Source organism: Crocodylus siamensis, chromosome 1 (genome assembly GCF_052110815.1).
Source record: "Crocodylus siamensis isolate JL-2025a chromosome 1, ASM5211081v1, whole genome shotgun sequence".
Taxonomy (NCBI): domain Eukaryota; kingdom Metazoa; phylum Chordata; order Crocodylia; family Crocodylidae; genus Crocodylus; species Crocodylus siamensis.
In genome coordinates this window covers 354,741,526-354,769,325 of record NC_143395.1, presented here as the reverse complement: position 1 = coordinate 354,769,325, position 27,800 = coordinate 354,741,526, and the positions used below count along the sequence as shown (strand labels likewise).

General features: G+C 41.2%; 1 protein-coding gene across 2 annotated transcripts in view; it reads right to left on the bottom strand.

Moving 5' to 3' along the window:
• DIAPH3 (diaphanous related formin 3) overlaps window positions 1–27,800 on the bottom strand; it is a 485,008-nt gene that overhangs the window by 217,562 nt on the left and 239,646 nt on the right. For both annotated transcript variants that reach the window (XM_090024704.1, XM_090024695.1), the window contains 2 exons: window positions 8,380–8,619; window positions 522–651 (listed from right to left, as the gene is read on the bottom strand). In XM_090024704.1, the coding sequence (XP_089880830.1) occupies window positions 522–651; window positions 8,380–8,619 (370 nt within the window). The remainder of the gene's footprint in view (window positions 1–521; window positions 652–8,379; window positions 8,620–27,800) is intronic.

Below are 27,800 nucleotides of genomic sequence, written 5' to 3'. Positions count from 1 at the left end.
GTTCCAACCAGCTACAAAGTTAGACCTCGGAAATGCGTATTAATTTTATAGCTGGTTGTTATTGAGCTTTAACTTGCACGTTAGCTTGCAAGGTGTCTCATGTGGCTTGAAGCCCTGTCAGCTGACAGGGCTCCCAGCCACAGGGGTGCATCATGCCCAGTATGAAACCGTAAGCCCTGGGAATTGTGGCTGCCATGATACCCAAGGGTCAGGGGCATGTGAAACCCCAGCCCACACGGGGCTCTCAGGCCTGACTGCGCCTCATGCAATAAAGGTGCGATTGGATCTAATGTGCAATCCCATAATTATATCTTCTGCCATGCATATGTAGCATGGTAGGAAATGCGTTTGTGTGGATCATGCATTAGATCCAATTGTACCTTTACCTGCACATGAAGAGTGGACTTTAGAGTACATACAACAGAATATTATACATATAAAGTCAACCTCATTTTAAAAATAAAGCGTCAGTTCTTAACTATAGATACTGAAACAGAAAAATTTGATTTAATAATACAAACCTTTACTGGCTTTGTCTAAATGCTGGAAATCTTCAACAAAATTCAGAACATCTGGATACCTTTCTTCACAAACATCAACCAAAAAATGGAGCAATGTTGTCTTCTGATCAGCTGATTTAGTGTCCTTTAACTAGAGAGAGAAAAAAAACGTTGGGAATAAGAATGCTTCTAAATATTTTTATAGCCCATGTGCATTGAAATTGTATTTGAATGTAGAATCCAGAAGAACAGAGTTGGAAGGGACTTCAAGAGATTATTAAGGCCAGCCCTGCTCAAAACAGGTGAATTCATGTCCAAACCATTCCTGAAAAACATTTATCAAATCCCTATTAAAAAAAAGTTCCAGCTATAGAAATTCCACAACCTGTCTAAATAACTGCTCCTTTTCTTAATTACCCTTATAATTAGAAAGTCCTCCTTCACACCACGGCCTCAATCTCCCATATTGCAACTTAAACCCATTACTTCTGGTTCTGTCCCTGTAGACAGAGAACAAATGTACATACATACACACATACATACGTGTGTGTGTGTATATAAATATGAAGGAAAGAGGGAGCATTTAATATGTTTCCTTACATATATAAAAAAACATATTAACTGCTCCCTCTGGCTTCTCTTTGCTAAATTAGATCATCCCAATTCTTGAAACTTTTCCCCACATATCATGCTTTCTATTGAGGCCTCTCATCTAGACCAATTTCACTTTGTCTACGCCTTTCTTAAAAGTGCTCTGCCCAGTGGAACCTATTGTAGTTACAGCCTCACCAGAGCTGAAGAGAGTGAAGAATTACTTCCTGTGACTTTTGTGCCCTTATTTAAAACAAGCAAGTATGTTATTAGCTTTTCTGCAACAATATTAGACTTTTGACTCAAAATCAGCATATCAACTTTAACCTTCCCAAAATCTCTTTCTGTAGTCCTGCTCCCTAGAGCCAGTCACGCCAACAGGCAAAAGACAAATCAGTTAAACTGATGCAGCTCTTTAAAAAAAATCTGAACATAATCAATAGCCTGTTTTGGATTTTTATTGTTAATTAAAATTCTTCACAGATTGACTTTAATATTGATCACTTCCAACCTTATCTACTGAGTATTTAATTTTTATTTAGATAAAACTGAAGTAGTGTGCTAATTTTCATATTTAAAACATAAGCACTTTTAGTAAAATGCCTACAATAGTGTAAAAGATTAGATCTATTAAGCAAGCAAATGGGGAACAATCTTTTTTGTTGGAAAAGGAAAAAAGGAAGGAAAATAAGATGTTCTAGCACCAAGCTTGAATTTAGTTCCAGTCTTAAAAAATTAATCATGCAATTGAAATGCAGGTGAACCCTGACTATTTACACCAATATATCAACACCTAGAGCTGCTTTATGTGAAAAAAATCTGCTTTTAAAACAACTCTGAAAAGTATGTGAATTTGTTTCCAAATACTGTGTATTGATCCAACTGAAAGTGTCATTGATGCCTTAAGAAAGTGTCCTTGAAGCGTCTCCTGAATTGTATTCCCTAGAGATTCCACAAGATTCACTTAAATATATATTCCAGTTTTCAAAATATTACTAGTTTCAAAGACATTTTATATTCTAAAACTCAGGATATTACTGGAACCAGAATAAAATTTAAGTATAGCACAGTATACAGAACACATTGGTCTGAAAATATTCTTAAAGAATAACAATACAATTCATATAAAAATGATATTCAATCCTGAACTGACATCAAGGAAAATTTTAAATAATTCTAAATTATGCCTCATACAGACATTCACTTTCTGCTGGTAGAGTTACTGCTCTCCCAGGAGAAACCGTAGTAGATAGATGTTCAAGGGTTTTTCTCTCAGAGTAAAAATGGTGAATCCGGGAGAAAAATTACTTGAGTACCAACCACATTTAAATCACTCCTTGGAGAGTTTCTTCTGTACATGCTGTGCTTCTACCCACACTCTCCAGGAGATAGCATGTCACTCTCAGGACTCTGCTGTTCCAGCAGAGAGCAGAACATGCCCCCTTTGCAATCCCAACATTGTGATGCCAGAAACTCAGGCTGACCATGGGTATTCTGTATCAGCCAATCAGTGCTGCCCCATGAACTGCTGCTTTGATTTAGTCTGTAAAGTGCTACTCTAAACTACCTTGTGGGTGCGTGCGCCAGCATGCATGCACACACATACGTATGTACCTATTTAAATAAGGAAGGATATCACTAAAGGTACTATAATAAAATGCCTGGTGCCCAGGTGACTTTCAGAAGCAGCAAAAACAATAGCATTCAATTTTTACAAGTTTGCTGTAGAGGCTCAACAGCATTGTAGTTGTCAACCCCAGTGTCTGACAATTATTGGCCCTCTCCTGATGAATCTAAGACCAGAAACTGGCAATCTGTACTTTATCTCAAAACTTTAAAATGGATAATAATAATTGCAGTTTTGTGAAAGAAAGTCCATTTCTGAAAAAAGAAAAACAGACTATTCTTTGAGCTCATCTAAAGTGACCAAAAAGCAAGAACATTCTTGGGAGCAGCCCCACAATTCAGGAATTTGCTCCCATTAGACATAACGATGCAAACTTCATATTATTTAGGAAGCCCTGTAAGACAAGCTACCCACCCATGGTGAGCCAGAAATTTCTCTATTTTACTATTTCAAGGTCAATTCCCATGGATATTGAAATACACATCCATGTGTTCAAAAGTTTTTTGATTTATTTACTCTCTCCTAACTTGTTTCCAAACCCAGTTCAACTGAAGTAAAACAGCTCCATTGCCTCCAGACAAGTTTAGAGTTTACAAAATATATAACTATATGATAAAAAAAAATATTTGATATGCTCATGTTTCCAATGCTGGTATATTTTTAAACTGACTAACGCAGTTTATATTTACATCTAGATAGATAGATAGAGACATTAAAAGAGATTTTTTATTGAGAGCTCCAATTCAGTAGTAGTTTATTGTGTATTACTAGTATACTGTGATGACCACAGAATGATTTTGATTGTTGCAAATGTCATCTCTTCTTTTCAAATGAGGCAATTCAATCACACATTTTGATCATCTCAACTGTCAAAAATATATTCGGGTAAAGATACTTTATGTTTATCATCAATAGTTTCAAACTTGATTATTGAAAACAAGCTGCATTTTCTCACCGATTATAAAATACCTGCTTCAGTGATAGGCCTCCATCAAAGACATCCCATTCATGGAAACATGAATACAGAGACTTTTAAAAACCTAATTAGATATGTTAACATATTACGTATTTATGGCATCTCATTTTTAAATCTAAGTAACCTCTGAGATGGGTCCAAGCCTTGTGGTTATGAACATATTAATATTTATAACGAATATATGATCATCAGCAGCTCATTATAGTGTAACAATTGTACATAATACTTAAATATATTAGAACTAGCACAATTTTTAGTTGTTGTTTCATAAATAATTACTTGGGCTAAAATACACCATATTTGATCTTGGTTTAAAAGGGATTTATTTTAAAAATAAAATCAGGTTCCTGTCTCTCTAACCTATTACTATAGTCAGTCATGCCATCAGCAATGTTGAAGAATATTTTTCACACTAACTAAATAAAGAAACATTTTTGAGCACAGGTAAGTAATATAAATTCTTGACCTTTAAGATGTGCAAACTTGTAGATGACTAGTTCTAAGGAATGGTTTCTGGGCTAATGAAAACACTAACAGTTATATGCTCTTTTCATTCTTTCTTTTTTTTTATATATATACACTCAGAATTTTCCTCTAAGATAAAGCATAACCAACATCAAGTAAAGGGGTGCCATTACCTCCTTACATCTAATCCTGTTGATTGAGCCCAAAAACTGCATTCACTTTAAAAAAAAGAAAAAACTTACACCACAGTACAGACTCAAGTTGAGTCTATGATCCCCAAATTCTCCCTGCCGTGCTGTTATCCAACCAGTTGTCACCCATTTTGTATTTGTGCTTTTGATTATTCTTCCTGAGATGCAGAACCTTGCATTTGTCAGCACTGAACTTCATCCTATCAGCTCTAGCTTTCCACTCTATCAGAAACTTTCTAAATTGGGCTCATATCTTCCAGTGTGCTTGCAGTCTTTTCCAGTTTGATGTAATCTGCTAATATGCTCAGGGAGCTCTCTATTCCAGCATCCAAATTATTAATAAAAATATTAATAAGCACCGGACCCCAGACAAACCCATGGTAAGTAGGTATGAGTTGGGTAGGTAAACAGACTTCCACTTTGGGTTCCTATTCTTACAAGGGAAACCACATTTGTGTCCTCCTTCCCAAAACACGTTATGGTTTGCTGGAAGAGAAGGTATTCTCTCCCTGCTCTACATTATAAGGCCCCTGGTCCTGCCCAAACCCTTCCCTCTGTTATTTCCGAGGCCAGGGATGGCCAACCTGTGGCGCACATGCTACATTCTACAAGTGACATGGGCAGCCTTTACATGTGGCACACCACAGATCACTGGAGGGACAGGCAGCACAGGAGAAGATGCAACAGAAGGCAGAAAAAAGAGCAGCAGGCTGGGGGGCTGGGCAGAGAAGGGGGATCAAATCAGCATACCACAAAGAAAAGTCGCCTCCGCCCTCCCACCTGTCTACAAGATTCTTGATACTTTAAGGCAAGTGTCAAACATATGGGTCATGGACTGGATCTGGCCCACAGAGCTGGGTCATTCAGCCTAGTTTGCCCTGACTCGGGCTATGATGTGGGACCTCCCTGCAGAGGCAGCCAAGAGCCGGCAATAGCAAGCTTCTTCCCACACTGCTACAGGGGTGCAGCTTGGGTGCTTGCCTATCACCAAGGGAGCAAGCCACAGTGCCAATCTTGTTCCCACAGTGCTGTTGGGGTTTTAGTGCTGTGCTTGATTGCAACCATGGGAAGATCCCAGGCTTTTTCCTTCAGTGTTGTTGGGGCTACAGCACTGCAGCTCAGAACCAGGCACATAGCTGCCAAACACTGGGCTGCTAAGCTCCATCATCCAAGTGAAAGCTATGGTGCTGGAGCCCTGACAGCACTGTGGCCAGAAGCTTGGCTCCACAGCTTTTTCCCGAAGCAGAAGTCAAGTACCCAGGAGGCTGGCCTTCTTGCCCCTGGATTCCCAACTGGCTGGAGTGGGTGTCACATGTGGTGCCTGTACCAGACCAACCGTGCACATCACAACATAAGGCACAGTCCAGAACTGGCCAAAATGGACAGAACGTGCACTGGATTCGGCACGCAGGGAGCAGAGATGGGACTAGCTTTGCACCATTCTTCTGACCCATGGACTAGTCCCACACCATTCATCCAGCCCATAGTGCCAAGTGAGTTTGACAACCCCACCTTTAGGGCAATGACCTAGACCAAGGACAGAGCACAGCTATTTTCTATCTTCTACAGCTCTTTAAAGGGCATTAGAAAGAGCATATTCCTATGGCTCATACACAGAGGCAAAATTAAGATTAAACATTAAATTTAGCATTTTTATTGTGCATATGTGTAATACAGAAACCTAAATAAGAGCATTTGTATTATTTCCTAATTTTGTGAGCCTTCATGGACAATAAAGGAACGATATATTAAATGGTCTAGTCACCAGTGCTAGGAACTTGCTGGCTTTGTACTATAAAATGTTGGGTAAATATTATATTCTGAAATGTCCAAAGACAGGTTGGCGGGGGGGGTTAACATATTATGAGAGGTACGTTTTCTGGTGAAGTATACCTATGTAGAGAACTTGTAAGATGCACAGAAAACTGCTGGAATGTTTTGCAGCAGATGGATTGTCCAAACATCTCAGTCACTGGACTATGTAGATGCGTAACTTGTCCAAGCTATTATCCTAGGAATCTATAGGACAACAAGCACCCCTAAAATGACAGAGTAAGGAAGGCATCCAGCATTGGGCTTATTGCCTCCTTTGGAGCAGAAGTTTTGAAACTTGTCATCATCCTCATCCGCTAATGGATATTGGGATAGTGAACGTGGGCAAGAGATAACCACATTTTTACTAATACCATGTGCATGGGAGTTTGCTGTTGATCACTGAAAAGCACACAACTAGAAGGATTATATTTATGTTGATGACACTATTCTGGAACCCAGTGGCTTCCAGGGGCACACACAGGGGAGATTGAACCTCCCTGTCCTTGTCTATATAGAGCATTTCTGACATGTCTGTCACAACTTGTAACATGGAGTTTACAGAATAACCAGAAAACTTGTGGGAACTGAACACTTATCCTACATGAAGTGATTTTATCTTGTAACAGCATGGTACACTGTTTGGGGTATTCTGCTTATATTTGATGTGAACAGCATTGATAAACAGGAGTCAGTAGTGCATGAGAAACAAAGAATCAGAAAGCAGTGGTAACTTGATGAAAGTCAACAGCCTTTTATACAGAGGAAAATTACACTTTGTAGTAACACAATCAGAAATAAAAAAACAGGGACCAAAAAAATCATTTAATACATCCCCGTGCTCTTGGCAAAGTCAGATATACCTAGATCAAACCAGATTGATATTTGCTTTAACTATGTGAAAGAAATTTCACAACTTCTGTTAAGTAGCCTGTTCCTAGGAATAACTATGCTTATAGTTAGAAATCATTTCCTAAGGTCTAACCTAGATCATTTTTATTTGCAAATTAAGCCAATTATCTCTTGGCCAACCCCTGCAGACTCGGAAAACAAATGTTCACAGTCTTCCTTATAGCAACATTTTATATATTGGAAAAATATACGGTTGACTGACCACCCTCATCTTATCTTTTCTAAGACTAAACAAATGCAACTCCTTCAAATTTTCCTAGCGTGTCATATTTTCTCTTTATCATTCTTGTTGCTATCCTCTAGTGTCCTTCTCTAACAGTTGGCACATTCGGTTTGGGGTCCATTATGAATGCCAGATTTTAAGTACTGCTGCGTCACTAGATATGTTTCAAAATATACCATTTAAAATGTGGACCATTTCTCCAATTTAACAAGATCATTTTAAATACTAACAGTGTTTTTCAAATTCCTTACAACCCTTCCCAGGCTGGTGTCACCTGCACATTGAATGCAAAGTATGCATTTAAAAATCATCAAATTAATTAATGTAAATATTGGGTAGATCCAGGCTCAGGACAGATCCTGTGTAACCCCACTTGGAATGTCTTGACATTTGGAATCAAACACCTTTGATTATTGCTCTCTGATTCCAATCATCAAAAGTAGTTACCTTTCTTCATAAAGGACATTATTGTTCCGTTGCGTCTTCCTTGGACTTTGCAGTGACACCACACTGGGCATGGGAAGGTTGGAAAGTACTTCAGAAATGGGATGCAAATTTAGAACTAATTTGAACTGTAAACAGCCTGAAGAAGACATCTCTCAATTTGTTCATTAAACTGCAACCCTCTGAAGTGTTGTATAAATAAATGAAATTAAATACTGGAGTCAGGTAGGATAAAGGGGGTGACCACCACAAATTAAAAGCTTCCCCTCTCATAAAAAAGGCAAAAATATATGAATTGCTGTACTAAGTAAATTATCTTAGAATACAACATAGTAATGGGACCTTTTTGTAGTTTGGTTTACGTTTAAACTTTTACAAGCTTCTACATTTGTCATAAGTTGTACTCACGCTAAATGAATCTTAATAACTGTCATTTTATCTTAAATCTGATGTGAAAAAGACTAGTTCTGTATTAAATTAACACTCTTAGAAATTATGACACTAATTGAAAGGTATACAAGAATGAGACTTTAGAGATCTAATTACGGGGGAAATCAAAACAAGGAATTTAAGTACAGTAATACAGAAAAAAAGTGGAGCATTATGAGAACTGAACATGCATAAAATCTTTAACTCACTTTACAAAGAGAGCTGAGGTTAAATCCAAAGGTCTGTGCATTCCGAGAGCCGGCATTCATGTAGTTTCCCATTAACAACACTAGTTCCAGTAACTTGCTAAAGCTTTTGCTCTTCTTTATCTCTTCACAGGCAGTACTGACAGCCATGATGTCAGGTTTGATGTTGTTCACCTGCTCCTCAAACTGAAGCTTAAAGAGAATAGCGCTGAGCCGTGGCCGTAGCCTCTTCACGTTGCTCATCTGATTGAAAAGAAAATAGGAGATTTCCTTTAAAATTCATATTAGACTTTGGTACTGTACAAATGCATATAATCTAGGATGATTTACTGGTGTGAAAGACTTGAAGAAGCAATATATCTCCTATAACTGATAGCAAATGGATGAATGAAAGAATGAAGGACACTTCAGTAAGCAACTGAAATCCTGGCTTCTGTTTGCTAATAAGAACTGTCCCCTCTTCCCCCTCCAATAAGTAGTATGTGTAAGCAATAAAAGATAAAGTGTCATCATATATCACGTCTGTCAACTTGTATAGTAAATCCTATAAAACTAATCCAAGTTTATGATCCAGTAGTTGCAAAGAAATAATAAAAAAGTAGTTTAAATGTTTTTGCTCCAAAAGTAGCATTCATTTTTCACTGAAATATTTAACTAGTTATTTTAATCACAGTTCAGCTTAGCTTAACAAAATAACAGTAATTTGTTAAGAAATATGAAATACAGCCCACTTAAATGTAGAATTTGTTTCTATAATTTTAGTATATATCCCACCAGAGCAATTGGTACAATACAATTTGCTAGGCAAACTGCATGCTACTAAAAACACCAGCAATTGTTTTTATATGCAAGATACTTTACTTTCTTTACACTGTACTGATAGGACTTTTTAACATTATACTGCAACCTTCATGCATTTGAAGCCCCATTGAGGTCAATGAGTTATAACAAGACATTTTTTTTTTTAATCTCATTTGCTCCATGTACTGACTATGCAGAAGCACATTTCATTGCTTCTGAAGACCAAGCTCATTGCATGTCAGGTGATTCCTTCAAAGCCCCATTCCTCACCCCTGCCTGCCATCCTTCTACTTCCGCCATCTCCCTTTTCCCTGCAACACCTTCCTCTATCTCTGTGCCCTGCTAGACCAGGGTCACGTGACCTGTCTTACCAATGGCAGGAACTCTCTCTCCCTTCATTTCCTGAAGAATTTCCATTCCCCTTCTCTCTAAATCAGACTCCCCATCTGTCCCTGCCAGATGTTCTTTGCATCTCCAGTCTTGCATCCTTGGATCATCCATTTTTGTCTACCATGCCAATGGTTCTGCTTGCACCCCCATTTCCATTTCCCCCATGCCAGCAGCTCTGTATCCTACTACCCAAATCCTCAACAAAGCTACTGGCTCTTCTTCAACTCATGACAAGACCTCCCAGTCTCTTTTCTCCACGTTGGGGCTCTATGTATGCCAAATGCATTCCTTTAGCTTCTTTTCAGAAAGGATATTTGTTTGCCTTGCCATTACCCTTTCTCTCACTACCAGAGCATCCCCTATCTTGTAACCTCTCCACATCCCTGAAGCCATGCAACAGTTAACAATTCCTTCTTGTTCCACCATTTACAATTTACTGTCAGCTATTTTCCAAGCTTTAGGTCATTAAGTTTATCAACATGTTAAAACTTTTTGTTCTTTTCGTTCTCTTAGCAGAGTCAACCAGTAATACTTAAGAGTATCCCTGTGACAAGCTTCTACAGACAACTGCAGAAGTGCTTGAAGCTGTGACTGTGCTCAACACATTTTCCCCCTTTCACTTTTCTGCTTTCCCCATAATCAGTAGGACTCCAGTTAATAATGCCTACAAACATTCCCTAAAATGATAGAATTAATTAGATACAGCACTCAAAATTTACTGAGTCAATTATGTATACAAAAAGATGTGGGTGAATCCAGAAGTTGGGGGAGATACAGAACAGACACAGTTCCTGCCAAAGCCACTCCTTTGACAAGGCTTCAAAACTTAGAGGCTTCTTCCCCCACCCAATCTTTTAGCCTACAATTGAAAATTTGGCAGCAAGGGAAAACAGGGGGGGAAGGTGGTGAGCAGCACCAGCATGAACTCTCTGGGATCCAGAGCCACACAAAAGCACTGGCTGACAGAGGCTGCACTGATGAACAGGTAAACTCAGGGAGCTCACTGCACATGTGGTATACAGCTAAAGGGAAGAGGGTATATAAAAGCACCCGCCACACTCTTCCTGGATCTGCCCCCATAAACAGAGGTCAAGTTGAGTTTTTGGCCTACAAAATTATGATACATTGCATATTAAGCATAGCAGCCCCAAAACCCAAAGTATTATGGAACATATATCCTGGAAGCAAGTAGATCCTGGATGCAATCTAAAATGATGGCACCACTTAGCATTTCCTTTAGCAATGCTAAAGTACTAATCACTAGGAAACAGATACATGCCTATTAAGAAACAAATAAAATAATGCAGATAGCCTGTGTTAAATATGCACAAAGTAGCATCCAATATCCAGCCATATCCAGTGGTTCTCAATACTTTTAGAGTCAAGCCAGCCCTGGAAAAATGCAAGCTCCTGACTTTCACGTATGTTTTGACTATGGAAAAATAATACAGCAAGTCTTCTGTTACAAAAAACCCAGAAAGACCACAACAGGGCTGAATGCTTTCTATACTAAGGATTCGTATTTTAAATCTCAGAGTATATCCTATAAATCATGTACAGGTGTTTGCATACCTAACATCAAACAGTACACTGGCTGAGAATCAGTGGCTTAGTTCTTGGACTATGTAAATTCAGATTAAGTAATCATATCAGGTGTTCAAGAATAAGCCAGTGAAGTATCAAGTTGCAAATTTCCAGGAATAACTCTGAAGCACAAAGACTACAGAAACTCCAGTCATGTGCTTGAAAAATCTCTGGAGCTGCCCATCTCTCAAAAGATGTTTTGTTTAAGTTCTGTTTACAATTAGTCCCAGTGGACCACACTCCACCAACCCTCAGAGAAAATCCCCTTTAAGAGCTCTTTTTGCTTTGAACCCACAACAAGAGCAAATGCAAAGTGGGATTTTAGTTTTGATTTTGTTGTTAGTTTGGTTTCGGATTTTCTTTTGGTTTGAGGGGTTTTTTCAGGGAAGGGAAGTAAACCTTTTCTAGGGTCTAAACTTTTCTTTTGGTACAATTAGCTAAAATTATCTCCTTTAAATACTGGGGAACAAAACCAGAAAAATCTCTTATTTACCTGACCTGATCAAGCCAACACTACCTTCACTTCCACTGCCTCAAGTTCAAGCTTCTTATCCATACCTTGCAAAACTCTGGCCCTCTACTCTCCTGATTCTTAGGCTCCCCATGCCCCTTTTGATATCCAGTGATTCACAACAATATTTCTTGATCCCTACAAGACCGCTGCTTCCATTACAATTCCAACTCTTTCTCCTATATCAGTACCATTATTCTGAGCTAGCACACAAAGACATTGCCTTCTCCATAGTTAGATACATTAAAGAATGTATTCCAACCATATAGAATCACAGAATCAATGAGTAGGAAGGGACCTAGACACATCATCTAGTCTGACCCTCTGCCATGGGCAGGAAGGAGCACTGGGGGTGGCAGGGGTCATAAGACCCCAGCCAAGTGCCTATCCAGTCTCCTCTTGAAGATTTCCAGGGAAAGGTGAGAGCACCACCTCTCTGGGAAGCCTATTCCAGGCTCTGGCCACGTTACCATGAAGTAGTTCTTCTTAATACCTAACCTAAACCTATCCTCCCTTAGCTTGTGGCCATTGTTCCTAGTGACTCCAAAGGGGACCCTGGTGAACAGACTTTCCCCGAGTCCCCGCTGGTGGCCCCTAATAAAGTAGTAGGCAGCCACAAGATGTGCCCTCAGTCTCCTCTTGTGGAGACTGAAGAGATTCAGGTCCCTCAGCCTCTCCTCATAGGACTGGCCACGGAAGCCCCCCACCATACAAGTGGCCCTCCTCTGGACCCTCTCCAGGTTCTCCATGTCCCTCTTGAAGTGCGGCGCCCAGAACTGGACACTGTGCTCCAGCTGTGGCCTAATCAGTGCCGCATAGAGGGGGAACAAGATCTCTCTGGACCTGTTAGTGATGCCCCTGTTGATGTAGGACAGGGTGCGGTTGGCTCTGCCTATTGCTTCATCGCATTGGCAACTCATATTCATCCTGGAGTCAATCATGACTCCAAGATCCCTCCCTGCCTCTGTGCTACTGAGAGGGTCAGCCCCTAACCTATAACCATAATGCTGGTTCCCTCTCCCCAGGTAGAGCACTCTGCAATTGTCCTTGTTGAACTGCATCCTGTTCAGATCTGTATCTGTTCAGGTATGTTTTGCATTTCTTATTAAAACTGAAGTCATATATATCAACAGATAGATTATAATACATCAATACAACACCCTACAGAGTCACCCTTATTTGGAAGATTGTCTCAAACTCGCAGTTATTAAAACTTAAAAAATAAATATTGACTTAAGGTGCGTTCTCATTATTGCATAAGTGAAAAGGCTATGAAAGATACTCTACAGATTACATACATGTGTAGTACTCCTTCACTAAGAATCCCCAAATTTTCACTAGTTTAAACTAGCAATAAAATTAGTGTTCTTTTAGATTAGCTGCCATTTAAATAGTAAATATGGCATCTCTTGCCAATGTGAACAGGATACAAAACTGTCAACAAATTTTGAATTTTTTTTCAAATAAACAGTAATTGAGATCTGAGATGTTTTAAAAAATGAAAGTATTAATTAAAGTTTTCCTATAGAAACTTGAGTGAATCTAGATATCCTAGAAAATGTTTGGTGATTCCAAAACAGTCTTTTGCATTTTCCTCCAAGATTAAATAGAAAAATTCCACTGAAGTTATCTACATCATTTATATCTCGTCTACCTTGACTCAGGTAGTAGAGTAGAATACTCCTATCAAACCAGCAGCACGCATAGATCAATGCATGATATCCATTCATTTTAAGCAGTGTTGAACACCAGATGCTTTGCAGCCGGCCAACTTAATACATAGAAATACCTCTGAGACATTTCTAAAAAGTAAAGGCTGCAAAACCCATTTGTATAAAATGTGTGCTTTTTGGTTTCAAAAGAAAGGTCAGAAGCTATTAAAAAAAAAAAAATCAAAGAAATCATAGAAATAATAGAAAACTGGGGTTGTAAGGGACCTCAGGTGGTCATCTAGTCCTCAAAGCAGGACCATCCTCAACTACATCATCTGAGTCAATGCCTCATCTAGCCAGGTTTTGAAAACCTCCAAGGATGGAGATTCCACCCACTTTCACGGTAACCTGTTCCAGTGTTTTAATACTCTCCTAGTGAAAAAGTTGCTCCTAATATCTTACTTAAACTTCCCTTGATGCAACTTGAGACCATTGCTCCTTGTTCTGTCATCTGCTACCACTGAGAATAGACTAACTCCATTGTCTTTTGAACCTCCCTTCAGGTAGTTGAAGGCTGCTATTAAATCCCTTCTTAGTCTTCTCTTGTCCAAACTCAGTACGCTCAGTTCCCTTAGCCACTTCTCAGAAGTTATGTCCCCCAGAAGCTTCACCATTTTTGTTGCCCTACGCTGAACTCTCTCCAATTAGTCCATTTCCTTTCTGTAGTGGGGGGGGGAAAGGTACAAAACTGAACACAGTACTCCAGATACTGTCTCACCAATATTGAATAGAGGGGAATAATCATTTAACTTGATTTGCTGGCAACACTCCTTCCAATGCAGTCCAGAATGCTGTTAGCCTTCTTTGCAACAAGGGCACACTGCTGGCTTATATTGAGCATATTGTCCACTGTAACTCCCAGGTCCTTTTCTTCGGAGCTGTTTGCCAGCCAGTCAGCCCCCAGTCTGTACTGCGGCATGGGATTGTTCCATCCTACATACAGGAGTTTGCACTAGTCCTTGTTGAACCTCATGAGATTCCTTTTGGTCCAATCCTTCAATTTGTCTATGTCACTCTGAATCCTAGCCCTACCCTCCAGCATATCTACTACTTCAGCTTGGTGTAATCTGCATACATGATGAAGGTGCACTCTATGCCATCTTCCAAGTCATTAATGAAGACATTGAACAAAATCGAGAAGTCTTGCTCCCCCTCTATGTGGCGCTGGTCAGGTCACAGCTGGAGTACTGTGTCCAGTTCTGGGCGCTGCACTTCAAGAAGGACATGGAGAACCTGGAGAGGGTCCAGAGAAGGGCCACTTGTATGGTTGAGGGCCTCTGTGGCCACCCTTTCAGGAGAGGCTGAGGGAACTGAATCTCTTCAGTCTCCATAAGAGGAGACTGAGGGCGGATCTTGTGGCTGCCTACAACCTTATTAGGGGCCACCAGCAGGGACTCAGGGAAAGTCTGTTCACCAGGGTTCCCCTTGGAGTCACTAGGAACAATGGCCACAAACTGAGGGAGGATAGATTTAGGTTAGATATTAGGAAAAACTACTTCACGGTAACGTGGCCAGAGCCTGGAATAGGCTTCCCAGAGAGGTGGTGCCCTCACCTTCCCTGGAGATCTTCAAGAGGAGACTGGATAGGCACCTGGCTGGGGTCTTATGACCCCTGCCACCCCCAGTGCTCCTTCCTGCCTATGGCAGGGGGGTCGGACTAGATGATCTGTCTCGGTCCTTTCCAACTCATTGATTCTATGATTCTATGAAAACCAGCCCCAGGACCAACCTGTGGGGCACTTTGCTTGATACCAGCTGCCTACTAGACATTAAGCAATTGATTACTACCCTCTGAACTCAATGCTCCAGCCAGTTTTCTATCCATCTTACAGTCCATTCATCCAGCCCATACTTTCTTAGCTTGCCTGCAAGAACTTTGTGGAAAACCGTATCAAAAGTATACCTGCCCACGTCCACAGAGCCAGTTATCTTATCATAGAAGGCAACCAGGTTGATCAGGCATGACTTGCCCTTGGTGAATTCATGCTGACTGTTCCTCATTTGAAGATTTTTCCAGGGACTCATCTGTAGTTCCCTGGATCCTTCTTCTTCTCTTTCTTAAATATGAACACCATGTTTGACCTTCTCCGATCATCCAGGACCTCTCCTGACAGCCATGAGTTTTCAAAGATGATGGCCAGTGGCTCTACAATCTCATCAGCTAACTCCCTCAGCACCCTCGGGGACATCCCATCTGGCCCCATAGACTTGTACATATCCAGCTTTTCTAAGTAGTCCTTAATCTGTTCTTTCACCACTGAGGGCTGCTCACCTCCTTCCCAAACCGTGCTGCCCAGTGAAGTAGTCTGGGAGCTGACCTTGCCTGTGAAGATGGAGGTAAAAAGGCACTGAGCACTTCAGCCTTTTCTGCATCTTCTGTCACAAGGTTGCCTCCCGCATTCAGTAAGGGACTCACACTTTCCCTGATCCTCCTCTTGCTAAGGATACACTCATAAAAACACTTCTTGTTACCCTTCACATTCCTTGCTAGCTACAACTCCAGTTGAGCTTTGGCCTTTCTGACTTCATCTCTGCATGCCCAAGTAATGCTCTTATATGCTTCCCTAGTTATTTTTCCACGTTTCCACTTTTTATAAGCTTTCTTTTTGTGACTTAGTTTTACTGAAGAGTTCCCTGATAAGCCGAAGTGGTCTTCTGCTATACTTGTTAGTCTTCCTGCTCATCAGGATGGTTAGTTCCTGCACTCTCAGTAAGGCTTATTTTAAATACAGCCAGCTCTCCTGGACTCCTCTCCCCTTCAGTTTGGCTTCCCAGAGGATCCTGCCCATGAGTTCCCAAAGCAAGTCAAAGTCTGCTTTTCTCAGGTCTGGGATCTTTACTCTGCTACTCTCCATCCTTCCTTTCCTCGGGCTCCTAAACTCCATCACCCTGTGGTGACTGCTGCACAAGCTGTCGCCCACTATTACATTCCCCACCAATTCATCCCTGTTCGTGAGCAGCAAGTGAAGAAGACAATGGCCCTTAGTTGACCTCAAAATATTTCTCACCTCCTTTTCAAAACAGCAGCATATGGATCAGGATTGGAATTGCAGTTTCGTGCAACTAGATGTTTTTCTTCTTATTATAGTAAAGTGGCACCACATGACAACAGCTTTAAAAAACTAAAAAGCTCTACTTTTTCCAGAGTAAAAAGTGAATTATACTAGGGTTATTTCACTCAGAAGTAATAAGTATCAGATGAGGCTTATTTCTGCTTGTGTGCTCAAACTTGGAAGAAGTTTTAATTAAAATGTTTCTTAAGCCATTGCATGCTGCTTCTTTTCATTTGTATTTATGTTCTACATTTTTGTTTATATCATCTGTTCCACATTACAGTATTTTAACTGGGATATGAAGTCTTAAATCTTATTAATCCTAATAGGTATGGACAGGGGACATAAAACCTCATTGTTAGAACAACCGCAATATCACTGTCATTCATAGAAACTTAACAGTATTTTTAAGTTCTCTCATTTGAGTGGGGCTTTTGGCACTTGTCTAATTGCTGATTTAATCAGCTATTAGATAAAAGCACCAAAAAAGGTCCACTAACGCCCCCAGTCTATACAGGTGTTGGGCAAGCCGAGTAACTAACGGAGTGCTTCTTCCGGGCACGTGCCGGGTTCAGCATGGGGGCATGCAGAGTTTAAAGTAAAGTGCTGGGGGGTTTTTTAATGACTGTAAGTGGTCACAATTCTTAACATGATAAATGGTGTATATAGAATCATAACCCAGTAATTCTTTTGAAGGATTTAGCCTAATCAGATCTTTGGCATGGACAAACTTTGAGTTTAGAATAAAACTAACTTCATACTTTATTTTAAAAAATGTGCAAGTTATCCTTCAAAGGCAATCTGAAAATTATGGTTTTGCATACCACAAAGGTACATGCTGCATCAAGACCCTATTTGCCTCCCCCGAGCCCCAACCACATGCCCTGAAGTTCAATGATATCGGGAACATAGAATTAAAAGGTATCACCTGGGTTACTGAGTCCAATCCCCTGCTATGATGAACAACCATACAAGTTAAGTCCAAAATGCTGCACTGCCCTTTGAGGTGGCCCGATACCACAAGCTACAAAGCATCCTCAGAAGGTAGAGATATTAGGATTTTTGGTATAAAATTCCAAGTCCTCAAAAATTAAAATGTGCCAAAGAAATACAACAGGAGAAAGAACAAAGACACCAATAATGTCTTAGATCCCTTCAATGGCAGGGAATTTATTAGATAAAATATGCCTCGATGATCCTTAAGAAGTGGACCATGTGCCAAGGAACCTGAAAGAGAAAAACCCTCTAAAAGTCTTTGCCAATGTAATTTGGAAGAAAATTCTCTCCTGACTAAATCTGAGGGGGAATTCAGAGGAAGACATGCCAGTCAGGTACTGCAGTACCACTAGAAGAACCAGCTTATCTTGGCCAATATCCCAGTTCTCGCTGTGAATAACCACTGATAAAACAAAACCCAGAGAAGCCAAGTTATGCCTTAGAGTATGAGGAGTGATTTTTTTTTATTTGACCCTAACAGGTAAAAAGAAGTACCTATGAAACATAATATTAGTTGATTAAAAATGAAATGAATATATAGGATAACAGGTATTGTATGCATATTATAAGATCAAGAGAGAAATAAAGGATGAACAAAGAAATAAAACCATATCCAGAAAGGCCTGTCATCACTATTATGCACATTATGTTCCTTGCATACACATATTAAATGATTTTGTGTAATCTAATTTAAAGAATATCCTTAAAAAAGACACCAACAATGCCTCAAGGACTCCAACAAACACCAATGCAAAAAGCCTCAAATACCTGATAATTTGTACCTTATTTTTTGTTCATTTTACCCTGCCTCATAGGACTGATGTGAAGACAAACCAATGAATTATTGTGAAGTAGTCAGATATTGACTTGATGAATTCCATAGAAAAGCCCATGAAGAAATTAGTAATTGTATATTTAGTACACAGTTTAAATGCTATATAAAAATTAAGGCATGGGACTCCATATTCAATGAAAGAGATTAAAAAAAGTTATTGCACCCTATTCTGTACTGTGAATGAAGCAGAGGTCGTATATTATTGTGGAAGGTGCCATACTATCATTTAATTAAAATCGGAATATACATAGATACAAAGAAGCCAGAAAAAATTACTCTGGTTTTCTATGCTGCCACACAACATTAGAAAACTGTGCTCAACTTCAATCCACTATTTATCAGTCCTACACATTTTTGGCTATGCTGCCTTCTAGTTTTCCCATACACTGAAAACATTTTGGAATAAAATATTTTCTACCATATAATACAACTCCAAACACAACATACATCCTATTTTGGGAAGTTCCAAGACAGACAAAAGATCTTACCTTAGAGTATAAGAAAGTAACTGATATCGGGTCTCCACAGCTGAGGGGCCAGGCACCGGGGTTGGAAGATACATGCTAAGGCTGGAGGCTTGAGAGCCATGTACTTGAGCTGGAGGCTTAGGGGTTGAGAACTGCATACATCAGCTGGAGGCTGCACATCATAACCCAATCTGGCTAGCGCTGCATGCCAGGCCTGATCTGGCCATGCTGGTATCAGAGCTTCATGCCAGGTACGACCTAGCACACACACCCAGAGCCAGTACATGGTTCCAAACTTGGTATGCTGGTTTCAGCCAGCATGCGATTCCAGAGCCAGCACATGGGGGCTTAGGACAGATAATCAAAAAGCCTGAGCCAGGTTAATCTAACCTACCTAGATTGAATCAGTTTGTAACCACATAGACACTCCCTCTGAACTGAAGAAATGCCAGCACATGCCTGCAGTCACTCAGGCTAGAAACCAGGGGGCACTGGAGCAGCTCTCGCTTCACTTCCACAGTGCTGAGCTGAGGGTGGGTGTGGCCAGGCCCCAGCAGGACCTCTGATTAGAGAGGTCTGCCTGCACCATCCCAGGCTTTTCCCTTACTGCTCAAGGGGTGGGAGTGTTGCCAAATCCTGGCCCCAGGCTAGCACTGAGGCAAATGGGGGGTGGGGGGAGGTACTGTGTATGCATCTGTTGATGATACTGAACTTTTCAATCCACCTCCTTTGTACTTCTTCATACTATCTGCAAACCTGACCGATGAGGGAACCAGTAAGGAGCTGATAACTGTATTTATCAGCCCATCAACAAAACAAAAGCCTCTCTCATTAGTTCAAGCTCTTCCTAACAGCTTTTGTCAAGGATGGAACACAGAGTCATTACCAGCTGACCTGCTGATTAGCTCCAAAAAGCCTAAGTGGACACTGTTTTGTCTGCCTGTTCCAGTGAAATTGAAGACATACACCTAGACACCTCTTAGCATTAGCTAACATACCACACTCCTAGGCTCCATGGGGCTTAGGGTCTGTGCTGTGGGAGATGGGAAGTGGGGAAGCAGCAAGCAGCAAGCGAAGATAGGCAGACCCTGTTGTGCCTGCAGTCTCTGCTGGAGCTCCAGCCAGGGAGCAGAAGGGCAGGGCCAGCCCTGTTCTCTGAAGCAGACAGCACAGCCCAGGGCTGTAAAGCATCTGGAATACTGGGGGACTCTGATTTAATTTAAACCAGGAACGAGTCTGGGATAGACACTGAATAAACCGGTTTGACCCAAATCAGTTAAGTCTAACACTACATTCAACCACGTTTATCTTAAACCAGTTTCAGTCATTTTCAAACTGATCTATGTCCACTGAACTTCTGTTCTGTTACAGGTTTAAACCAGTTTCTGATTACTTAAACTGGCTTATGTGTAATATCTGTCCATAAGCCACGTGGGTTATATCTAGTGCACCAAGTCCAGCCATGGACCATCCCCTCATGCCTATTCAATCCAACATGCAGTCAAGTATGGAAATTTGGCAAGGTGGAAGGGGAAGAAGGTGGGGGAAAGCAGTGGCAACTGTAATTGCTATGGCTCCCAGAGCTGTAAGACCTCCCTCAGGCAAATATCTGGACCAATGGGGAGCCCCTTTCCTTGCATATAAGGCCCTGTCCCCCACCTCCAAAAACTGATCTTGCTAGACAGATTTATAGTTAGCTAAATAATTTTTTAATTATTATTTTCATCCGCTTCCATTAAAAAGGAACATACATTTTGTCTGGTGGAATTTCCCTGAAGGGCACGCATCTTAAAAACCCTTCATTTAATTCTCTTAGCCTTAACTCACTCAAATGTTTTGTTACCCCTCTTCTCCCCCTTGACGTTCCCCCAGATACTGGTGGTCACCCCTAATACACTGATAATATAATAATAATAATAATAATAATATTATTTATAATAATGATTATAAATTATTACAATTATAATCCTTGGTTGATTTTCCTTCTTAAATTTCCTTCCCCATACCAAACCTTTAATGACTGAACAGCACTTTGAGACCGTGAATTTTTGTCAGAAAAATGTTAGTTTACTGAGCACTAATTAACATTAATTAAGAATAATTAATAAAAGTAACAACAGTTAGCACTTTAGTGTTTTACATTTGTACATACTTTAGCGTGTACAAGTATTAACTTACAAATATCATGTTTTCATTAATATATCAATGTGGCAGGGCACGACCTAGGGGTGCCGTGAACTCCCCTAGCGCCCCACTACCATGCCAAATCAGTCTCAAATGCACCCTCTTTATCTCTCCCACCACATCTTTGATGTTAATATGTTAAAGGGAGGCTGCCTTCCTAACCTTTTTGGCACAGTGTCTTGATGGATGTGGGCTCTGTCTAGTTGCCCACCTGTACCTTCGCAAGCACCTCCTGCTTTCTCCTGCAGCTCTAGCAGCCCGCACCGGGGCCCGTCTCCCCGCGGCTCTCGCAGCCCGCACCAGGGCCTGTCTCCCCGCGGCTCTCGCAGCCCGCACCGGGGCCTGTCTCAATGTAACAATAACAATGAAACAGAAAACTACCACTCTCGTGTTCCAACACAAATTCCAAGCCGCCGGGCTAACCTTCATCTGTATCCCTGCTAGGGTTTCCTCCACCCAGTATCCTTATGCAGACACTGCTCAGGCCATCAGGCTTCTCTGCTATGCCGGCCCTGCTTGCTGCAGCAGAGCTCTACCTTCCTTGGCTGCCAGAGGGGAACTGCCTTTCCGACTTCAGCCTGGCTGTTTATAAAGGCCAGGCCCTGCCCCCTTCCAGTCAGCTGACCAGACTGGTTGCCCCAGCAACCCGCACCTATGCTGCCCTGGTGACTGGCAGCCGAGCTCATACTACTATTGCCAGTAGCAGGCACCTTAGTGCCCTGCTACAATCAATAATGAAAAATAGCTTATTTTTGGACTCTTCGGATTATTCCAGATTGGCAAATGTTACTATTTTATATCTGCTGCTGAATTAAGAAAACTAGTGAATTTGCCTTTCTGATGCATTATGGGAATACATTCCTTGGCATTCTTCATCTAGATAACTCATCTTAACTGTTTCCCTTTTATTCCTCATTTCAATGAATTCTACTCAACTGTCTTATACATTCAGGTTGCCAGTCTTTAATTTGCTTACAAAATTGATTTCTGTGTACCTGGTTACCTTTGATGAAGGGAAGTCCTGTAGGAGTTCCAAGTTTTCCCACAGCCTGCCTTGGTCCAGAAATATTTTGTTCTTGTTCTCATCAATACAATAAAGTGTTCTTATAAGCCTCTGACAAAGGATGCGAGTACAGTCTCTACAATACTATTATGACCAGATTATTGGGCTGACAGAAGTCTTTCACTAGGTGGAATGATTTGAATAAGAAGGATAGTTGGAAGAAATATTACCCAGTTGTGTTACTTAATAATGTTGAGGTTACATTCCTGCTATAAGAATAGGCCTTTCTGTGCAAGTTATGGTTGTAAAAAAAAGCTTCTTTTACGTCATAATAATAAACATCTAGTGAAATGTGCAAAAAGTGACATACTGAGAAAAGTTTAACAGAAAAACCACTACTAGCAGTCACCAGCTAAGCAGTTTCTACTATTCTGTCATTCTTGAACCATGCTTGAATGTTCTCCAGTTAACTGCATAGTATAATCTGGTTAAGAGCTTTAAAGCACAATTAAAAAAATACCCTCCAAAAATTAAAAGTGTTTTATGGCACACGTCAGCCAAAGAACAGTCGCAACTAATTTACAATCAAGGACAAAATTATTAATAAGTTTTCTAAATTATATTAAGAGAAATATAGTAAAATAAAGATTTAACAGGTGATCTAGATTTTAGCAAATAAATACACACTTTGTCAATTTGAGAAACAGCATCAAAACTTTAACTTAGGATCAACACCATGGAACAAAGCTGGAACATTCAATAAAATAAACAGATTTAACACAGCATTCATAAGATACCTCGAGGATGTAGGCGGGGGAAATACAGTAGTATTTGATCACATCTCAGCTGCAAGACAGCAAAATGGAGCAAGAGAAAGAAAAAGACATACAAGAAAAATAACATAGTTTATCTCTAGAAAACCCAGAATCTGGAACAGAAGATAAGAGTAATGAAAGATGTATACTATACTGACTGCAGTATGAATAGCAAACATAAAAGTATAAATTGACTTAAAAGAGCATAACTGCAGATACTACCAAAGCAACTTAAACAGTCACAAAAAAGTTAACAAATAAATAAAATATCAAGGCTCAGTACTAACTGGACATCTACACATGTATATTAATGCACAGCAATAAACTCAGCTGCATATCACACCCGAATCCACTCCTCCCCAGTGCTGTGCTTACAAGTGTGCCCAGCACATGGAGCTGAGTCAGAACATCCCTGGCTGAAAGGGGCCCCAGGGGCTCAGCCTGCCAGCCTAGGGCTGATCCAACCCAGTTCAACATGTTGCAGAGGGATTGGCTGGGGCATGAAGTGCTTCAATACAAGGCTACCTGGCAGGGAACCCCTGCATTACAGCACCCTTGTGCCCAAGTCAGCCCCTCCAGCATCTACACATACCTTGCTGTGGAGTTAGTCACTCCAGCCTAACAGGGGTACACGTGTAGATGCTGAGACAGTTATTGTGGAGCTTACTCAGCCATAAACACCTCATGTAGATGCATCCACTGAGAATTATGTGCTCATTTTAGAGGAGAGAATACAGCAATCCCATTGAAGGGTAGAAAAGTTGTCATCACTCAGTACTTAGTCTCGTTAAAATTCACCTTGCCCTACCCTTTGGTGTTAAACCCTGCTAGCAATACTTAATAGGTTGGCTTTAATAGGGGGATAGGCAAACTAGTTAGAGTAAGGTAAAAGGGTGTCAAGATTTGCTACACATCAGCTACTCCACAGCAACTGCCTGATGGGAGCCAATTTACCAGAGTTTAGCTCACAACTACTTCAGGGCAAAAGTATCCACAGGCATTTACCAACAGCTATCATCACTACCAGACATTCAAAACCAAAAAATTGGAAGCTATTGATCTATTGACCTAGTGATCGATGGGAAGCTGGGCGACAGTGACCATGAGCTGATCACCTTCACCATCCACTGTAAAGCTGGCAAGTCAGTCAGCAACACGGAAGTCCTTGACTTCAGGAAAGTCGACTTTGACAAGCTCAGAAGGCTTCTCAGTGAGGCCCTAAGGGACCATGACCCCAGGGGGAGGGGAGATCAGGATGAGGGAGCTCCTCAATGCACAAGATAATTCTATTCCATCTCGGAAGAAAGGCAGCAGGAGGGCACAGCAGCCCCCCTGGCTCTCCAGGGATCTAGCAGACCTCCTGAGGCTAAAAAGAAAGGCCTACAAAGGATGGAGGATGGGATTCACCTCCAAGGAGGAATATTCTGTACTGGTCCAGTCCTGCAGGGAGCAAACCAGGAAAGCCAAGGCTGCAAATGAACTCCAACTAGCTTTGAGCATCAAGGACAATAAAAAGTCCTTTTTCAGATATGTGGGGAGCTGGAGGAAAAGCAAGGGCAACACTGGACCCCTGCTGAACCAGATGGGACAACTGATGCCCAGGAAAAAGCCAACCTATTAAATGGATACTTTGCATCAGTCTTTCATCAGTCCCATGGGATGCCCATGCCTGCTACAGGACAGGGACGTCCGGGTGAGGGTGATCTCCAGCCCTCGATCAATGATGACCTCGTGAAGGAACACCTTGAGAGGCTGGATACCTTCATCCGGCCCTGGCAATCTACACCCCAGGGTACTCGAGGAGCTGGTAAGCATCATAACCCAGCCTCTGGCACAGATCTTTGAAAACTCCTGGCACTCTGGTGTAGTGCCCGAAGACTGGAAGAAGGCCAAAGTGGTGCCTAACTTCAAGAAAGGGAGGAAAGTGGATCCGGCTAACTATAGGCCCATCAGCCTGACTTCTATCCCAGGGAAGATCTTAGAAAAGTTTATTAAAGAGGTCATCCTTAATGGACTGGCTGACGCCAACATCCTAAGGGATAGGCAGCACATGTTTGTTGTGGGTAGGTCTTGCTTGACCAATCTCATTTCCTTCTACGACCAGGTGACCTATTACCTGGACAAGGCAGAAGAGACTGATGTCATATATCTTGACTTCGATCTGGTATCCTATGATCACCTCTTGGCGAAACTGGCCAATAGTGGCCTTGGGTCCACCATGATCCGCTGGCTGGGAAACTGGCTCCGTGCTTGGACCCAGAGGTGGCAAGTGATGCAAGTCAATCATCATGGTGTCCTGTGACCAATGGGGTCCCCCAAGGCTCTGTCCTTGGACCCATATTGTTCAACATCTTCATTAATGATGTGGACATTGGAGTCAGAAGCAGACCGGCCAAGTTCACTGACACCAAACTTTGAGGCAAAGCATCCACACCTGAAGACAGGAGTGCACAGGCTCAGCAAATGGGTGGACGAGAACCTGATGGTGTTTAACACTGAAAAATGCAAGGTTCTCTAACTTGGGTGGAAAAACCTGTAGCATCCTTATAGGCTCAGCAGTGCTACGTTGGCTAGCACTACGGAAGAAAGAGACTTGGGGGTCATCGTTGACGACAAGATGAACAGAGCCTGCAATGCGATGCTGCGGCTAGTAAAGCAACCGAAATGCTGGCTTGCATCCATAGATGCTTCTCGAGCAAATCCCAGGACGTCATTCTCCCCTTGTACTCGGCCTTGGTGAGACCGCAGCTGGAGTACTGCATCCAGGTTTGGGCTCCACAATTCAAAAAGGATGTGGAGAAGCTTGCGAGAGTCCAGAGGAGAGCCACACGCATGATCAGAGGTCAGGAAAACAGACCTTATGATGACAGGCTGAGAGCCATAGGGTTCTCTAGCCTGGAGAAGGGCAGGCTCAGGGGTGATCTGATGGCCACCTATAAGTATCGGGGTGACCACCAGTATCTGGGGGAACGTTTGTTCACCAGAGCACCCCAAGGGACAACGAGGTTGAACGGTTATAAACTACTGCAAGACCGTTTCAAGTTGGACATAAAGAAGAATATCTTTACTGTCCGAGCCCCCAAGGTCTGGAACAGCCTGCCATCGGAGGTGGTTCAGGCACCTACACTGAACACCTTCAAGAGTAAATTGGATGCTTATCTTGCTGGGATCCTAGGACCCCAGCTGACTTTTTGCCCTTCGGGTGGGGGGCTGGACTTGATGATCTTCTGAGGTCCTTTGCAGCCCTAATGTCTATGAAATCTATTCTGGCTCACAGATTAACCAGGTGTCAAGGTAACTGGCAATTTCACAGTTAATCATATGATACCTGTCACATGTAGAGGGGGGCCTATGATTCTTTCAAGGCTGGTGGAGTAGGGGGGAGGCAGACTTTTTTTTCCTTAAAAGATAAAAATTGTAAAAATGTTGAGATCTTCTGATGACAACAATGAGAACAATATAAAACAGCATGTTTTACAAAATTATTTTCCAGCGCAGAACAGCATGAAAAGTCTTACAATATTTATGGCTTATAGGGTATTCTCATATTTAAAAATGTAAACTTGCTGCAGACATAACCTATTAAGGTTCAACTGTGGAAGAAAAGTGGTATTGAAATTTTTAAGTGATATGAGATTTATAAATTTTTATTTTTACAACTATCATAACACCATTTCATGACCAGACTCAAACATTTTCAGTTCCTATTGCCTTAATTTTGCATATTATCATTTTAACTAAAATACATAAATCTCCATCCATTGCCTTCTATACTAGCACATTCTATTCCTTCTTGTTTCCTAATACTAATTCCAAGAGCAGTCTACATCAATAGGAATCCATATCCTTAAAAGTTTAACAGAAGAGTCCAGCATTTATCAAAACTTGTCACATTCAGACAAGCATGGCCATGTGACATGTCTGCAGGGTCACATACCACACATTTAGCTGTTCTCCCTGCTACAAGGTAGCAGCACGGGAGGGGGTGGGGAAAGCGGTTTGACACCTGGATATACAGGAATCAAAACAACCTGCACAATAAAAGTGGACTGGTGCATGCAAGGGCATTGTGCACGGCTCAAAATCAGAGCCTGGCCAGTCAGAGTCACAATGTGGCTGCCAGCCAGGCTCCGAACAGCAGGATCTCCACTGCTGCAGCCCCTAGAGGCCTCCAGTGCCCCAGGTAAGGTAGATGGGGCCAGCCCAGTGCTGGCCCCAGCCTCCCCTACCCTACTGAGGGCAATCTGTCACTCACCAAAGCACGCATGGCACAAGCATTCCCCAGGGACAACTGGTGGCAGCACAAGGTGCGTCACCACTAGTTGTCCCCAGGGGACCAAATGTCCATGCTTGTTTGGACACGGCCATTGGCTTCACAACAGAATTGTGACATAGCTTTGTATACTTGTGTTTAGTATTTACATACATTAAAAAAAATTAAAAGCCAATATTTCTACAAAATATCAAAAAGTCCTACCCTATAGTGACACCAATGGTGCCAAATAAAAACATCAGAAACTAAAAGCATAAAATTCATCATTCTATTATTCTCTACTCAGAAAATATACCTCTTTGAAGAATAAGCAGTCAGAAGGAACCACATGCAAAAAACAAATGTACATAAACATTTTCTAATCAGTTTCCAAGTTAATTGCTTACATATCTAACTTTTATTTTCTCATTAAAAGAATATCATACTATTTTTGCTATTTTTTCCAAGAGACAGCTATAAAAAATCCCCCAAACCTCCAAAAACAGTTATTTATGCATTCCAATAAAAGCAGCTAACAGATGTCAAGTACTTTTGTGTTTATGTTTTAATGTTCCATAATATTTGTAAAACATTTTAGCATGATTCTTTTTTTTTTCATTGTTTTTATCTTTTTTGGAAAATTGTTCTTGCCTCCCATTAAAAAGGTAACAAAGCAACACAATACTTGTGCTGTTACCTGCAGCATTATTATTAAAGTCAAATCCTTTTTTACAGGCCAAAAACCCCAAAATATAATAATTTAGAATGCATCTAGTTAGGTTCTAACTATAATTAAGATCAATTATATATGGTGTGAGTGT